At 46.0% G+C, this 17,015-nt stretch overlaps 1 protein-coding gene across 1 annotated transcript in view; it reads right to left on the reverse strand.

Moving 5' to 3' along the window:
* CDH23 (cadherin related 23) overlaps positions 1-17,015 on the reverse strand; it is a 408,502-nt gene that overhangs the window by 22,808 nt on the left and 368,679 nt on the right. Inside the window, exons 34-43 of the mRNA XM_090058715.1 lie at positions 16,298-16,478; positions 13,494-13,627; positions 12,062-12,271; positions 7,846-7,953; positions 6,533-6,635; positions 5,123-5,248; positions 4,540-4,743; positions 2,050-2,508; positions 775-891; positions 264-488 (exon numbers count right to left, since the gene is read on the reverse strand). Of these exons, the coding sequence (XP_089914841.1) occupies positions 264-488; positions 775-891; positions 2,050-2,508; positions 4,540-4,743; positions 5,123-5,248; positions 6,533-6,635; positions 7,846-7,953; positions 12,062-12,271; positions 13,494-13,627; positions 16,298-16,478 (1,867 nt within the window). The remainder of the gene's footprint in view (positions 1-263; positions 489-774; positions 892-2,049; positions 2,509-4,539; positions 4,744-5,122; positions 5,249-6,532; positions 6,636-7,845; positions 7,954-12,061; positions 12,272-13,493; positions 13,628-16,297; positions 16,479-17,015) is intronic.

The following is a 17,015-nucleotide window of genomic DNA, read 5'->3' on the forward strand; positions in this document are numbered from 1 at the left end:
TTTTGACCACCCCTGACATGCCCTCAATGACTTGATATGGCTAAGCATGTAATATTCTGACTAAACCTTTCAACATGTGACCCAAGGTGCCATTAAACATAAGGGTGGCTGTGGTTCTGACCCTCTCTGACTCAGGCTGTTCATAGGTTGCTAACAAACTGTGCCTCACTTCAGCCCCTGGATCTACCCCTCTTACCACGATCTCAGCGATGGGAGTTAGGAACACAGGCATGAGAAGAGGGACATGCAAGTCTCCTGCCTACCTGCTGAGGGATCTTCAAGCTGAGCATACCCCTCTGGTGAAAGGTTCAGCAGCTCATAGGTGATCTGTCCATTGGGACCTTTGTCTGGATCCACTGCTGACACAGAAATCAAGGTAGTCCCTGGTGTGGCCCCTTCCAGGATCCTCTCAGTAAAATAGGTGGTCCCAAAAGGACGAAATCGGGGTGTATTGTCATTGACGTCTAGGACATTCACTGTTAGCTTTGCTGTTTGAGAGAGAGGGCATGGGAGGCAGAGTTGGAGGGTGATACCCAGTGGGTGGAGCGAAGATGAAAGAAACAGGATGAAAAAACAACAGGGGAGAACTACGTGCACCAGAGGAGCTTTGCCTGAGAACATACTACTTCCTTTACATAGGACCTCATGATGAGTCCTGGAAACCAGATCTTGAGCCAGAAAAGGCCAGGGTACTCACCAGTTTGCCCCCAACCCTGAATTATCACCCTGGAATGCAAGCTGGGTTGGCTTGCTCTGAAGCAGACATTCTCTTACCGTTTGGCACACTGACTGAGCGGTCAGTTAAGTCACTGGCATTATCATGGACAGATATGGTGACTTCATAAGTAGCCACCAGCTCCCTGTTTAGAGCAGAGTTAACCTTCACAGCTCCTGTAAAGCAGAAGAAGAGAAAAAAATATCACATAGAGAGATTATAAATCTAGAGAGAACTTGCCTAACTTCCCCATGCAGGGGGAGATATTGTGTACCAGGCCTTGGAAAACCTGTTACCCATAGCCCCCTCTATGTCTGCATGGACTCCTATCTTTTCTTAAACTATTTAGGCAAAAAAAAAGGCGGGGGGGGGGAACAAAGGCAAAAATATGGGGTCACTTGCTGCCCTCAAGCCTCTGCACTTTCTCTGCATGCAGCTGCATGGACATCAGATTGCTTCAGCAATTGTGTGAATTGAATTGTTTGGGCAGGGGTGAATTTTGAACATTTGTGTCCTGATTATTTGTGAATGTAATTTGTGTAGCTCCAGTAGAGTTACCAGAGTTATCCTCACTCTTGCTGGCTGAGGATCTGGCCCTTATTTCATTAGACTTCCATGACTCTTGAGCCTGTTTCCTATGGGTCAGCTTTATTCTTCCAAAGTACATGAGCTACATCAATCTTGTGTTTTCATAGCACAGATCTCACAAGGAGCCAAGACATGTGGAATCTGGGAATGAAGTCACAGGGCATGATGGGATTCTTAATTATCCTTTCTCCGCATATGAAAACCCACTGAACAAGAGATGACTTACCCTAGAAGGCCTCCCCCTCCCGTTCCCCACCAGCAAAGTTCTGCTGAGGGGATGTCTGCATTCAGTCTGCAAAGGCTAAACAACAGCCAAATGGCATGTGTCAGGGCTGCTCCCTCACAGAGAGACAGAGCTGAGCACCCAAGCAGCAATGACAGTGATCATGGTTATGGGTGAGATGGAAAAGAGATGATCAATGGAGCAGAGAAAGGACTGGCTGAAAGTTGCACAGAAACAGAGACAGCAAACCTTCCGGGCTGACAGCCATAAGGAAAGAAAAAATAGTTAGTTAGTTAGCAGCAAGGCACTGTCAAAGTGTGGGCAAGGAGAGACTACAAGGTAAACAAAAAGAGAAGAAAGGCGTAACTGCCAGAAAGGGTGGCAAAAGCAAAAGAGAAAAGGAAAGATATAGAACCAGGGAAGGAGAGAGAGAGACAGAGACAGAGAGTATACTGGAACTGAAAGAAGTAGAACAGGGAAAAGAGAGGCACAGGCATTCACAGAGTTCCTCCTGTTCTTGTACCTGTTCTAAAGTCCACAGCAAATGCTCCCTGCTGGTCCAGCACTAGAGCATTGGTGTCATCCTTAGCCAGAATTTCAATGAGGTAATATTCCAGCCGGGGGTTGAGGTCTCTGTCTATTGCCGTGACCTCAGCAATGATGGTGCCAGGCTCTATTGACTCCAGCACACTGACTGTCTGGATTGGGTTGATGAACTCTGGCCGACAATCATTGACATCATCAATGAGGATGTTGACAGTAGCTGTGCCAGAGAGAGGGGGTGTGCCTCGATCCACAGCCACCAAAGTCAGTCGGTAGGTGTCCTTCTCTTCCCTGTCTATGGTGATGTTGGCCACCTGGATCACTCCAGTGTCAACATTGATCAGAAACTTGTCCTGAGCTCCACTCTCGATCCGATAGCTCAGCTGTTGGTTGAGGCCACTGTCGGCATCTGTAGCTGTTACCTGGAGGACAGAAAAACCTGGGGGGGGGGTGGAGAAGGAGAAGGAAGGGACCCAAACTCTGGTATTAGACTCCTTTGCATTCAGCTGGTTATCCCAGCCAAATAACTGCTGTATTGCAGCAATCCAGCGGTTTATCTAGTGCAGCCTCCTGTTCCTGAAAGTGCCAGCACTGCACACTACATATAGAACTGTGGAACTTCAAACTAGCTGTGTAACACTGAGCCAGGTAGACAAATTTCCTCCTCTTACTGGAAAATGATATTTAGAGGTTTGCTTTTGGGAACTGGCTTGTAGGTAAAGCACACTGACTTTTATTAGTAGATGTTTAGGATTGGGAATCCAGAAGAAAAGATGACAAAGGTGATATGGAAATACAAAGCACCCAAGTGAGGGACTAACAATAGAGGGATGGGGGAGAGGAGGGGAACGTGACTAGGTTACAGGCAATACTACTGCATTAGAACAATGGTCCAGGGGAATGGCAAGGGTTAACTGGTTTCTAAAAGCCTATTTGTGACAGTTTCCTTCAAGGCCCACTGTGTCTGAAGTCAGCAGACACACAAGCTGGGAAATCGAAGACATGTACTGCACTGTTCCATAGCATGAGATAAGGTGGCATTAGGTAACAGTACCCAACTGCAGACCCTTGGGATTTCTGGCTTTGGTGGACTGATCAAATCAGGAGGCTGGCAAATAACCAAATTAAGATGTGTGCATGTGATGGGTTTGTTGGAACAAAGCAATATGCTGACAGGACAGAATGTGGATAGTATGACGACCACAAGGAAATCAATCAATGATGCCTGGGAGTGAAGAGTCATCAGAGGGGAGAAAGAATACAAAAGGAGAGAAAACCCAAGGCCACCATGGACAGAGGGCACACTACCAGCCCATCTCACCCACGCCACTGAGGGTGGGGATGGGCCTCGGCCTTCGATCTCAAGGTTGCTGACATCTGATACTCAAGAGAGAACCTCAGGGTAAAGCTTGTGTACTGGCCAGATTTACCTTCCCTCTGTGACAGCCTTAGGACTGGTAGATATAGAACTGTTTGCATTATTCTTAACTGCTATCACTGTGTATCAATAAAAAATTGCCTATTATCGATTGGAGAGGTCACGGTCAGTCTGAGGATTTGGATGGACCAAGAACAAGGTATCTAGGTCATAAATCCAGTGCCAACACTGTCAAGCTATCACCCTTAACCATGAGGAGCACCAAACATACAAACTAAATGCATTGGAGGCAGCCAAGAAAAGAACCAAAGGCCCTGATAAAATAAAACCATTGACTTCTAACTCATTTACCAGGTATCAGAATAAAATGGAAAGGGAAAAATCACCACTTGCTGGTGTAATTTGAACAAGAGAAAAACAAGAAAACTTGATTAAAACTAATAGGTAAACTCCCCTTCAGGCTCTAGCATGTAATGGTCAGCGAAAACTGTGTAATACAGTTGCATTCATAAGACACAGTATCAAACTGATCTGTAAAATTTGTATGTCTTATGTATGCACTGATGAATGTGTACATTCACTACATGTTAACCACATAACGAAAGGATATCAATTTTCAGCAATGAGGAAAGTAACATCAATTGCCCCATTTTGCATGATGCTATCATGTCAACAGTGATATCAGCAGTCTTGATTCTGGATGTATAAATCAGATCATGCACAACACAAATATTATACACTTATTGCATGGAAAAAAAGCTACTCTATAATGGGACTGGAGTTGACCGGTACTCTGGTAGCTCAGCTTCTTCTTGGAATTTTAGATTTTCATCCAGTGATTTCTTCCCCCCCATCCAAAAACTGTCTTGGCATTATTGGGGAATCTTCAAAAGAAACCCCCAGCTCCCCATGCGCTCCCTTAGGCAAATTTCCATTCCCTCACAGGTTGAAATTATCAAAAATATGGGAAAGAGAGGAGTAGCAGAATGAGATACAAAGAAACAGTTCTTCCTAGCCCATGGCTGGTTTCCAGTCCAGTCCCTGTCTCCCTCTCTGCCCCATCTCCCCCTCACATTCTGGAATCCATCTGACCTGGGGGGCTGTTTTCCTTCAGTCGCACAGTCATCACTGCCGGGTTAAAAATCGGTCTGTTGTCATTATCATCCAGGATGGTCACAATAAGCCTAGCTGTACTGTTTAGCTTCCCAATATCTGATGCCACCAGCATGAGCTCCAGGCTTGGGTTCAAAAAGGCTTCACGGTCAATCACTCTGCCTGGCTTCACCAAAATGATACCTGGAGGATATAAAAGTCAGCCAGGAAAATACAAGATGATGTTTTGAGAAAGGGTGGATTTAAGTGCACTTGGACAGCTTTCAAATGGTGCCCAGAGTACATCCCTGCAGTATGTGTTTCCCATTAGCAGAATGGAAAAGCACAGAAAACTGTACCCAAATCTTCCATCTTCTGGAATGAAGGCAAATATACAGTGTCAACAAATAGGACAACAGCCCTAACATTAATGCTCTTTACTCAGTAATTGGCATGGATGTGAGGCAAGGATAATGTTAAACAGCACCTACAATCGATGCCTTGGAACCAACAAAACTACCCAGCAGCTCTACACCAGAGACAGACAGGAGCCAAGTAATGGTGGTGTGTGCACCCAGCATACCTGTTCTGTTGTTGATAACAAAAAGATCCTCTGTCAGTCCCAGGAGCTGGTAGGTCACCACAGCATTGATGCCCTCATCATTGTCCAGAGCCAGAATTGGCCCATTGAGCACCGTGATGGGAGTTCCTGAATCAAACAAAAGGTGTTAATGACTACTGGCAAGAACTCTATGCAGACCTCCTCCTCCTCACCTTCAACCCCCCTTCACACCCCAGTGACTCATGACCAACAGAAATGAATGAATGTGGCACATAGAGGGAGGCCTCATGAGACAATGAAGGAATGGCTGTTGCAGCCTTGGCAGACTGAATCAAGAAGCTCATTTGTAGAAGCCGTAAAGCCCTGCTAAGAAAACAAACAAATCCATCAGATGTTTTCAACTAGTCACAGTGACATGAAAGTTACTTCCCAGCATGCTCTGCAGATAACTCCTGCTTAGCTATACATCGTGTGTGTGTGTGTGTGTGTGTGTGCGCGCATGCACACACACATGCATGCACCAAACCCAGTGTTTATGGAAGTGCTCAAGTCAGATCAGATAAGGTGCCACCTGTATCCAAGAGCCTTTTAAGGAATTCAGGCTCCAAACCAAAAAATGATACCTGGGCTCTTCAAGTGACAGCATTTATTTTAAAGGTCTGGAAAAAGAGAAACATTCCTGGCTATTAGGGGCTTGAACTGAGTAGTTATCTGGAAGAACCTACGGTGTCCAGACTTTTTATACAACCGTTGTCTGAGAGCAGAGAAAATTTCACCAAAATGGGTGACTTTTTCAGCTCCTTTATTCCCTGGACAAAGCATTTGGCTGCTTGCCTTGTCCTGCTCTGTAGCAGACCCAGCTCTCATTTACTCCAGAACAATAACTGCCACCCAATGTTGCCATATTTCATATGGCAGAAGAGCTTCTGGTAATTCAGTTATCACAAAGCAGTTGGCTCCAGTTCAGTAGTTTTGCACTGGAGAACTGCTGGCTTCATGGAGGTGATTAACGTTCTGTGTGGATAGCAATCCCACATAGATGCATAATGTCCAAAAAGGATAGTTTTCTTCTGGGAAAGTAGATGACAAAGACATTACTTTGGTGGGGAAAATACCCACTTTCAGGAATTACAAAAGTAACAACATCCTAAATTTTACTAAACTACCCCAGCCTTGTCTCCATACCTATATACTGAGAGATGTAATAACACCCACTTGCACATCAGTAACCCTTCTGATTAACCAAATATATTTCACTACTCAATGACATCATCAACATTTAACTACCTGGATTGACATTATATATGACAGTGGAGGCTGAAGAATTCTCAGCGGTCTTCCCTTCACTTAGCTGGAGGTGACTGGGGCAGACTGGTTATCAAAGAACACCCACCAACCTAGAAGTGTGCAGTAAAGGAAGAACAGACCCACCTGCTGGGGAGTTCTCCATCACCTCTGCCTGGTAAGAACTCTGAGTGAAAAGTGGCCGGTTATCATTTTCATCTGCTATTGAAATCACCAGCAGGTCAAAATCCTAAATGCGTGTGAACAAAATATGGAAAAAGAGCCATGATTGCAAATCCCTTTCTTCAATTTACATTCCATATCAGTGCCTTCTGCATGCTGCCTTATCCAGTTCAGCACCATGGAGAATCTGAGCCTGGTGCAACCATGGAACTGTATTATCAGAATATGCCACATGTGCAATACTCATCCTGCTGGCTGGACTTCATTTCTAATCTCCATACGATGCCTGTGTCATTGGGACAGAGATATTTCAGATATTCCAGTATCATTCTAGTAATGCAGTTCTGTGGCAGCACATGGCTGGCCCACATGCTAAAGTACTATTCAATGCCTTCTGGATTTCAGCCTTTGGGGTCTAATTGTAATACTGTCACCATGTTATAGCTCTCAATAGTGTACCTCCATTACAAGGATGTGGTAATGTTGCCTTTTGCTAGGTCAGCTAGGGGCATGAAAAAAATCACTCCCCCCAGTCAACAGTTATGCCAGTAAAATCCCTGGTGTGAGTCCAGTTATACTGACAGAAGAGGGCTTTTGTCAATGTCTTCTGGGGAGGTGGCACTGGTAAGTTGGCAAAAAAAATCTGTAATGAAGAAAAATTCCAATACACTCGCATACCAACATATTCCAACATGTGGATGGTCACAGACACTGTGCCCTTAAAGGGATATGGTGAAATTACAAAGTGTTTCAATCATTATCTATATGCATTACAGCAAACAATCAAGGATTGAAGACTACATCATCACACACAAATTGTCTCCACCATATTAAAAAATGATATATAAGAATTCACAACACTGAGGGGTTGCATTCTTTTTTCTAGTAAAACCACAACTACTTCTTTCTCCAGTATTGGAACAGACTGTGCTTTCATTCTGATGCATCTCCATGTATTTCTGAAAAGCCAGATAACATGGAGTGGTTGCTGTGTAATCATTATAGGAATTAAGGCTCGGAGTAAGACATTTTAAGAAAATTCTAACTTGCTTTAAACATGGCTAGTTTGGATTTTTCTGATTCAGACTGAAAAGAGAAAGGAAGATAGTTGGGTTTGCATCGTGTATGTGAATTCCAAAAATTAACTGGGGCTAGGTGTGTTGGAGCGTAGACTGCCAGATTAAATATTTTCTATGAAATTCCACCCTCTCTCTGCCAGTACAAGCAGCTTTTCCCCAACTGTTTTTATGGAAAATCCCAGTGCTGTCTGTAATTACCCGCCTGGCATTGCGTGGGTTCTCAGGGTTGTCCTTTACGGTTATGGTCAGCCTGTACTCAGCCACCCGCTCTCTGTCCAAGGGGCGATTTACATAAATTATGCCCGTCTGGTGAGGAAAAAGGAAAGAAAAAATAACATGAAGATGCAGCTAAGATCCCTCCACCCACCATTATTCCAAGGCCACACAGCTCAGATCCACTCTGGGTGATGGATCCAGACGGTGTGGAGTTCCACGTGTGTTCTGCATAGGCCACGCTGTCAGGCCACTTGAACAGTCTCTGAGACTCACATGCCGTCCACAGTTGTGCATATAATCCGAACTTTGTTGGTGCTTAAAATAGGCAATATTGTGTGCAGTGAATAGTATGGAGCATCAGTTTCTCTTGCTGGTGTGCATATCAATGGATAGTATTTACAGTTCCCTGCCTACGATATCAGTTAACTTCAAATCATTGCTTATCAACTTCCTGGCTTTCATACTTTCATAGAATCATAGAAGTAGGGTCGGAAGCGACCTTGTAGATCTTCAAGTCCGACCCGCCACCTGAGCGGGAGAAAAAACTGGACTCAAATGAGTCCAGCCAGGTAGGCATCAAGCCTCCTCTTAAAGACCCCCAGGGTAGGAGCCAGCACCACTTCCCTAGGAAGTTGGTTCCAGCTCCTAGCCGCCCTAACTGTGAAGTAGTTCTTGCGGATGTCTAATCTAAACCTACTCTCCAATAATTTGTGTCCATTGTTCTTTGTCATGCCAGGGGACGCTACGGGAAACTGTGTCTCCCCCAAACCCTTCTGGTCCCCCCCTAGTGAGTTTATAGACAGTCACCAGGTCCCCCCTCAGCCTTCTGTTGTGGAGGCTGAACAGGTTTAGGTCCCGCAGTCTTTCAATGCCCTGTTGTCCCCCGATCATGCGGGTGGCCCTCCTCTGGACCCTTTCAATGTTGTCCACATCCCTCCTGAAGTGGGGTGCACAGAACTGGACACAGTACTCCAGCTGTGGCCTGACCAGCATCGCATAGAGGGGGAGGATCACCTCCCTGGCTCTACCTGAGACTCACCTGTGGATGCACGACAAGGTCTGGTTAGCCCTGCCAACCGTAACCTCGCATTGTTGGCCCGTGTTCATCTTGGAATCAATAATGACTCCAAGATCTCTTTCTGCCTCTGTGCTCTCTAGAAGGGAGTTTCCCATTCTATAAGCGTGCTGCTGGTTTCTACTGCCTAAGTGCAGCACCCTGCACCTGTCAGTATTGAAACGCATCCTGTTTATGTTAGCCCACTCCTGTAACCTATCCAGATCTTGCTGCAGTCTTTCCCTCCCTACTAGCGTGCTTATGAGCTGGTCCAAGGAGGTTATCCTCCCCCTCTATATGACATTGGTCAGGCCGCGTTTCATAGTTGGTAACAGGATGAGTTTCATAGTTGGTAGGGTCGGAAGGGACCTGAGCAGATCAAGTCTGACCCCCTGCCATGGCAGGAAAGAATGCTGTGGTCAAACGACCCTGGCAAGGTGTCTATCTAACCTCCTTTTGAAGACCCCCAGGGCAGGACCAAGCACCACTTCCCTTGGAAGTTGGTTCCAGATCCTAGCTGCCCTGACTGTGAAGTAGTGCTTCCTCATATCTAGCCTGAATCTACTCTCCATCAGCTTATGGCCGTTATTCCTAGTTACTCCCAGTAGTGCTTGGGGGAACAGGGACTCTCCCATTGCCTGCTGGTCTACCTTGGCCAGTTTATAGATGGCCACCAGATCCCCTCTCGGCCTTCTCTTGTGGAGGCTGAACAGGTTCAGGTCTTGTAGCCTCCGCTCATAGAGCAAGCCCTGCTGCCCCGATCATGCTAGTGGCTTTCCTCTGGACCCTCTCGATGCTGTCCACATTCCTCCTGAAGTGCGGCGCCCAGAACTGGATGCAGTACTCCAGCTGTGGCCTGACCAATGTCATATAGAGGGGGAGGATCACCTCCTTGGACCTGCTCATGATGCAACTGTGGATGCATGACAAGTTGTGGTTAGCCTTACTGACTGCGTCTATAATGACTCCAAGATCCTTTTCTGCCTCTGCACTGATGAGAAGGGAGTTCCCCAGCCTGTAGGTATGCTGCTGGCTCTTCCTCCCCAGGTGCAGTACCTTGCACTTGTCAGTATTGAATCCCATCCTATTCTCATCTGTCCACCCCTGTAACCTGTCCAGAGCCAATTGCACCCTATTCCTCCCTTCTAGCATGCCCACATCTTAGTGTCATCTGCGCATTTGAACAAGGTACTTTTCACCCCCTTGTCCAAGTTGCTGATGAAGATGTTGAAGAGTGCGGGCCTGAGGACCGAGCCCTTGGGGACCCCACTGCCCACATCCCCCCAGGTTGAAAATGACCTGTTCATCACCACTCTTTGGATGCGGCCCTCCAGCCAATTGGCGACCCGTCTTACTGTGTAGGCATCAACATCACAATCTCCTAATTTTTTAACAAGAATGGGGTGAGAGACAGTGTTGAAGGCCTTCCTAAAGTCCAGAAAGACTACGTTCACCATGACACCTGCATCCAAGGATTTTGTGACCTGATCATAGAAGGCCACCAGGTTGGTTTGACAGGACCTGCCTCTAATGAACCCGTGTTAGTTGCCCCTAAGCATACATACCCCTGCTTGCCCCTTGCAGATGTGCACCTGGATAATTTTCTCAAATTGCTTCCCCAGGACCGAGGTAAGACTAACAGACCTATAATTTCCTGGGTCCTCCTTCATCCTTTTGAAAATGGGGACCACATTGGCCCTTTTCCAGTCCTCTGGCACCTTGTCAGAGCACCACGAGTGCCTGGTCCCTGCTCAGAAAAATGGAGGCAAAGAAATTGTTAAATAGGTCAGCTTTGTCATCTGGTGAGACCACCAGATTTCCAAGCATGTCCTGCAGAGGCCCCTTGTTACTCAGAACCTTCGTTTTACCCCCATGTATTTAAAAAAGGATTTCTTGTTATCCTTGATCTGGGTTGCTAGTTCCAGTTCCATCTCTGCCTTGTCCTTCCTAACAGCCCCCGTACAATCCTGAGCAATGGAGGTATAATCCTCCCTCATGATGGCCCCTTCTTCTTAGCTTTGAGATGTTCCTGGATGCTTTTGGTGAGCCATGGGGGCTTTTGAGCACTCTTGCCCCCTTTGATCCATGTTGGGATTGCCACCCTTTGGGCTTGGAAGATTGTCTCCTTCAGGAACGACCACTCTTCTTGGACTCCCAACTCCCCTCCCCTCCAGAACCTCAGTGCCTCCTCGACTAGTCTCCTTAGCTCAATGAAATCCACCATCCTGAAGTCCAGGGCTGCTGCCTTGCTGCAGGCCTTTGCCACCCTGCGCTGGATGGTGAATTCCAATAGGCGATGATTGCTTATCGCCCAGGCGGTCGAGCACCCACAGCCCCCTCACCAGGTCGTCACTTGTGGCCAGGACCAGGTCTAACAAGGCATTTCCCCTGGTGGGACTGTGCACCTCCTGGGTTAGATGGAGGTCCTGTAACATGGCTAGGAACCTACATGAGAGGTCAGACCTGGCTGACTGCTCTTCCCAGCAAGTGTCTGGATAGTTTAGGTCACCCATGATGACTACATCATTTGACTTAAATGCCTCTGTAAGCTGACCTGAGAATTCCCGGTCTAGCTTTTCTCCCTGGCTGGGTGGTCTGTAGTAGACCCCCACCGTTAAGTCCCTTTCCCCCTGACAAGAGTTCCAGGTAAAAAGGAAGCGGGGTTTAAACATGTCAGAGAGACTAGTGTACAAGAGCTCCCATTTGTCTCCTCTCTGGCTGTTCAGCTGCTACTATGCTGGAATGAGTTGGTGAATGTATGTCATGCTCAATACTACAGGACTGGGGCCTACTGTGCAGCCTGTCCTACTTGTTGCTTTTTGTCTTTCCCTTATGGTGCAATATTTCAAATCTATGCTGGGCAGAACTATCCCCTAAATGCACTGCTGGTACAGCATTACAGAGGGCACATGCATTTAACAGGTGGGGTCTGCCTTAGAGAGGTGTGTTTCTCTAGTCAGTGTATTATGTATGCAGCTATTGTTTGCACCACTGTGCGCACTGTATAAATCATAGCTGTCATTGTATGTAGCAAATGAAGGTCTTTGCAGAGGTTGTATTTGTACCATTACATATAAGACTAAAAGACCTGCATGTGCTCATGTATGTTGCTGTATACAGAAATAATGAGGCCAGGAGACGTACAGTGCCATTAATGTAAAAAGCATTTTCTCTGTTGCCAGCTGTTATATTGTAGGTCAAGAGAGAATTCCTTCCGCTGTCAGCATCTCGGGCAAGGATGCGGGTGATGAAGTTGGAGACAGGTGTGTTCTCACTGACGGTGATATTCATGGGCAGGTTAAGGAGCACTGGATCATTATCATTAATGTCCAAAACACGCACACCCACCATGACCTGAAAGATGAAGAAGAGGATTTTGGATACAAAGGCAAACATTATCTATGGTTCAATGTATCCCATCACTCCTGGATTCCCTGAGTGTGTTCTCATCCTTCTTCCATATACCACAATCAAGCTCTGTGCCTTCTTCCATAATGCCTCAGATGGCAGGAATTTCCTATTTTTTGTTGTTGTTAAAATATCATGTGTTCAGCCAAACCAGCCAACTCAGTTTTGAATTCTGTTGACTGAGCAAAGCTAGATGGTGATACCACTGGCAAGTATCCTACCTCCCAGACGCTTCAGCCTGGGGCTTCAGATACTCCCAAATCCATGGCAGGCATCCTATGTGCAAGCACCAAGCCTAGAGCCCTTGGAGTTCAGATGCCCCCAGTCTCTTTTGCTCCAGTCAAAAGAAAGAGGGAGCAAGCTAGAGGGAATTTCCTACCTGACTTGACTTGTCACAAATATGGCGTTTTCAAGAAGTTAGCCCAGCTCTGTAACTGTAGCCCATTCCCCGCCCTCACACTGAGCCCATCCTTGGATAAACAAGTTTTCCTGTTTTATGCAGTAAAGCCATTTTGTACGTGGGACAGGACATGGGACATTTCTTATGATGTAGGAGGTGTCCCTGCAGTGACAGGACCAAGGCCAGAATTACAAAGCTATGGCCATGCTTTGCATCATGAGGCTCAGCGATCTCTACCTCCATGGTTTTCAACCTCTGGTCCACAGACTGCTGGGGGTTCACAGACTATGTCTAAGTGGTCAGCAAAAGATAACTAAGATCAATCAAAAGTATGTGAATACTCACACTTGCAATTTAAAGGGGCCTGCACCTCCATTCAAAATGTCCAAAGGGGTGTCTACCTCCATTCAAATTTTTTTAGGGGTCCACAAATGATAAAAGGTTGAAAACCACTGGCCTAGTTCATTGATGGTGCTCCTGTATGCCATTCTAATACATGTGCTTTATCAGGTGACAGAGGAAAGGAGACAGAACCTCCCCAATCTACTTGTCCAGGTTTCAGAAAGAAAAAGAAAGGGAGAGGATGAAGTGATAGGAAACATAGAAAGGACAGGGTGGAGGGGGTACTGGAGAGAGGGGGGTCAAGGGCTCTTTTCTACATTCCCCCTCCCACTTCCCTACCCCATGTATTAAGAATGCTGGGAATGTGAGAATACATGTAAGTGAGGCCTCAATGTCCCAGCCTCAAGGCCTGCTAACAGGACTCACTGTAGAGCTGAGAGGAGGTACCCCTCTGTCTTTGGCACAAATGGTGAGGTTATAGAAAGCAATGTTCTCTCGATCCAGCTCAGCGTCCTTCCGAACTCGCAGCTCTCCCTCCACGGGAGAGATCACAAATTCTCCTGGAAGAAGGAGAGAAGATAAAGGGTAAACAGGTTATTTCTGACAGGAGATTTGCCAGTACCAAGCAAAGGGACTATAACACTGGAAAGCTACACAGATCCCATTGACATCAGGGCAGAATGCTGAGACTTTGCCTTGGTTTTTCAAAAAGAAGTAAGTGAGCCAATGGAGGCTATGCTTCTTGACTCCAAGTCTGCTACAGGCTTTGATTCAGTGAATTTAAACTCCAGCTGTTAAAGGGGGTTAAACCACAGAGACTGACAAGCTCTGCGGGAGTAGAGAAAATGCTGTCTCCTGTGTCCTACCTTATTTCAGGCAGTCAGAGAGGTAATGAAGGGGAGAAGGTCACTTCACAACAGCCTTCTCTGCCCAGTGAGCTCTGCAGACAGCTTAAAAACAGCACACTGTGTCCCCAAAGGGTCACTTGGTGCCTAAGCTATCCCACTGTGATTGTATTTTCTCCAGACACTGACCCCATTTCTGGATGTGGCTGGGGATTTTTGCACATGCTTGGCTGACAAAAAGATGTAAATACCAGTGTGTTGAATACTGACCCTTCATAAATCAAAATTAGTTCGGTTACAGTCACTCAATTATTGCCTACTTGTGCACAGGAAATTCCCAAAGTACTTTGCATGTGGTAAAAATCATCTCTTAAGGTAAGTAACCTGATTTGCAGAGTTTCCTACAGAGTACATCTGGCACAGGGACTGTCTTTCCTTTCCAGAAACTGAACCTCAGTTACTGTGAATAGGGCGGTGAAATCTATTCCCTGGTTTGCACACATTGTTGTAACACAGACATTTTGTCTGTGCTGAGGGGAGACCTGGGCTAAAATGCACTTCACCATTGGGTAATGCTGCTGTTGGTCTGGTCTGAGGTGCATATGCAGAACTGTATTTATTTGTGGGAAGCCTGCACAAGGGCAGCCTGCCATCACCCTTGTGCCAGCCAGACCTTATAGACTGTCACTTTCAATAAAATTCATTAAATTCTACCTCTAAAAGTGTGAATGAAAAATTCTCCTCACTTCCTCTAATGCCTTATAAACAAGCCCCAAGGTTAAGTGAAGGGTTTCTGTATCATTAATCCAGTGTTAATGCCAGAGACTGAAGGTTAGAAATTGCAGGTGGCTAATCAGCAAAACATAGCCATGACCTTTGGCTTAACTCCCAGTTTACCATGACTACAGAATGCAGCGGTGGGGTGGACAGATCCTGCTGGGCATTTTGTACTTCTTAATGTCAACTTCCTGTATTTTTCCCAATAGAGTCCATGCCCATTCTGGATTTCCCTGAAGTCCCTGCCTACCTGGTGCCCCTCCTTTTGTAACCTTGGTTAAACTTGCACAAGCCCATGCTCTCTCTGAACAGCCCACAACAGGTTGCAGTGTTTCTCCACAGAGCGGATGTTCTTTGTAATAGGATTTCCTTGTGTACAAAATCGAGTTTTTCAGAAGGAATCAGTTGCGAGGACAGTTTTTGAAATGCTTCCTGTGCTTTCCTAAGCAAGCTTTTTAGCCTTTTCCATTCTCTGTTCCCCTCTCTCCCCCTTCCCCCACTAAAGATCTGTCCTTGGGGGAAAAAGTACGGCACTTGAATAAAAGTGGCTCATCTGAATAGCCAGGGGAAGGGAGAAGGTTACAGATTCTTTTGTCTACTCCACAAGTCTTGTCTGATCTGAATCTACAACAAATTACATCCTCTTTTACTTCTCCTTCCTCTACTCATGCTACACAGTTTGGAACTTGGTTTTTATACCCTGCCCTGCTTTATTCAATGGTGGCATTGCATAGCTGGACTTTTTGCTATCCTGACATATGTTGTACTGTGTTGTGTATCTATTGTTGCATATGGGGTGTGTTCAGTAGACAAGTATATTTTGTATATAAGTGGTTATCAGTGAATAGTTGTGTTACACAAGGAGCTGTGTGCGGACACAGAGATATGTGCAGATGGGTATGGGTGTATGTGTGCACACATTAACAAGGTAGATATATGTGTTTCTATTATTTTATGGTCACTTCCATAGCACTTGACACTGTTGTAGTCTAATAAATATGACTTTCTTACTGCACCCCTGGGCACTGAGGGGTGAGGGTATGTCTGTGCAACAGCAGCAGAGTACTCAGTCATGCCACAGAGGAAATGAGCCCTGCCCACCAGCTTCTGCTTTATGCAGGTCAGTCCCAGAAATTAGAGAGTGAGGATGCCCAGGGGGCTGACTCTGGCTTCATTCTCAAAACCTGGGTTTCTGGCATGTTTGTGAACAGTGGCTTGGGGTCCCCTCAAGGCATCCTCACCACCTTGTTGCTGGAATTGATGCATGTGGAATGGGGGTGGGTGACCAGGGCTCACTACCTTGGCAATGAGACTGAGTTCTCTGCCACCGCAGTACAGACAAATCTCAAGTGATTTGCTCAAGAAAGTCTATGGTGCAGTCAGGAACAGAATCCAGATTTGCTGGTTCTCAGTTCTGCATCTCAGAGCAGAGGTTCACACTTCTTTACCACATGTATACGTACATTTTTGTGCATATGGGGAAGAGGTTGCGCAGAGGCGTCTGTGTGCGTCTGTACATGTGTGTGTGAAATACAGAAACATGGGGGATTGTAGGAACAATCTAAAGGAATCCCATAAACTAGCTTCCACTTCTTCCCCACAACTTACCCAGAGGATCCCCTGCTATGATGCTGTACTCAACCTGTCCATTTGGGCCTGAGTCCCCATCATGGGCCAGGAAAGTCCACACTCTTGGGCCAGGCTGACCTTCTGTGATGTCAAAGGGTCCCTCATAGGCCCGTGGAAAAGTAGGTTGGTTGTCGTTAATATCATTCAGATTCACCAACACCTGCAGTCAGGACAAGTATGTACAGAATAAGGGAGAAGCCACAAAGGAAGCTAGGACCAATCCTTTTAGCTGTGGCACCAAAAATCCTGGTTAGATCTTGTGAGTCAGCAACCAAAATAGTGGAATCAGTAGACTTTCTTCCCTGGATGGTTTTGGTCAGACAAATAGAATGGCATCTTGTTTTTATTTCACTTTATCAGATGTTTAAATGTGTCTGTTTTGAAACGTTCAGTGTAGCATCCAAGATTTATTCACTTAGATCAGCACACAGACAAAAATCTTTTGGGTTTGTTGGTTTCAGAAGCAACTGGCCAAGGCGAAAGAATAATATCCTTCTTCCTTTCTGGTTTTCCTGGATTTTGGAAGGTTCTTTAGAATAAGTGAGTAGGACAGCAATGTAATGACGATTCTCAGCATGCTGGTAGACTGTGGCTGTGTACTTGGCCAAAGTAAATATAGCATGAGGCAAAAAAAATTGGATCCAATTTTCTGATTCTTCTATATTTACTATTTATCAGAGTCCAACTACAGCACTAT

The sequence above is a fragment of the Crocodylus siamensis genome, chromosome 7 (assembly GCF_052110815.1).
Source record: "Crocodylus siamensis isolate JL-2025a chromosome 7, ASM5211081v1, whole genome shotgun sequence".
Classification (NCBI taxonomy): Eukaryota; Metazoa; Chordata; order Crocodylia; family Crocodylidae; genus Crocodylus; species Crocodylus siamensis.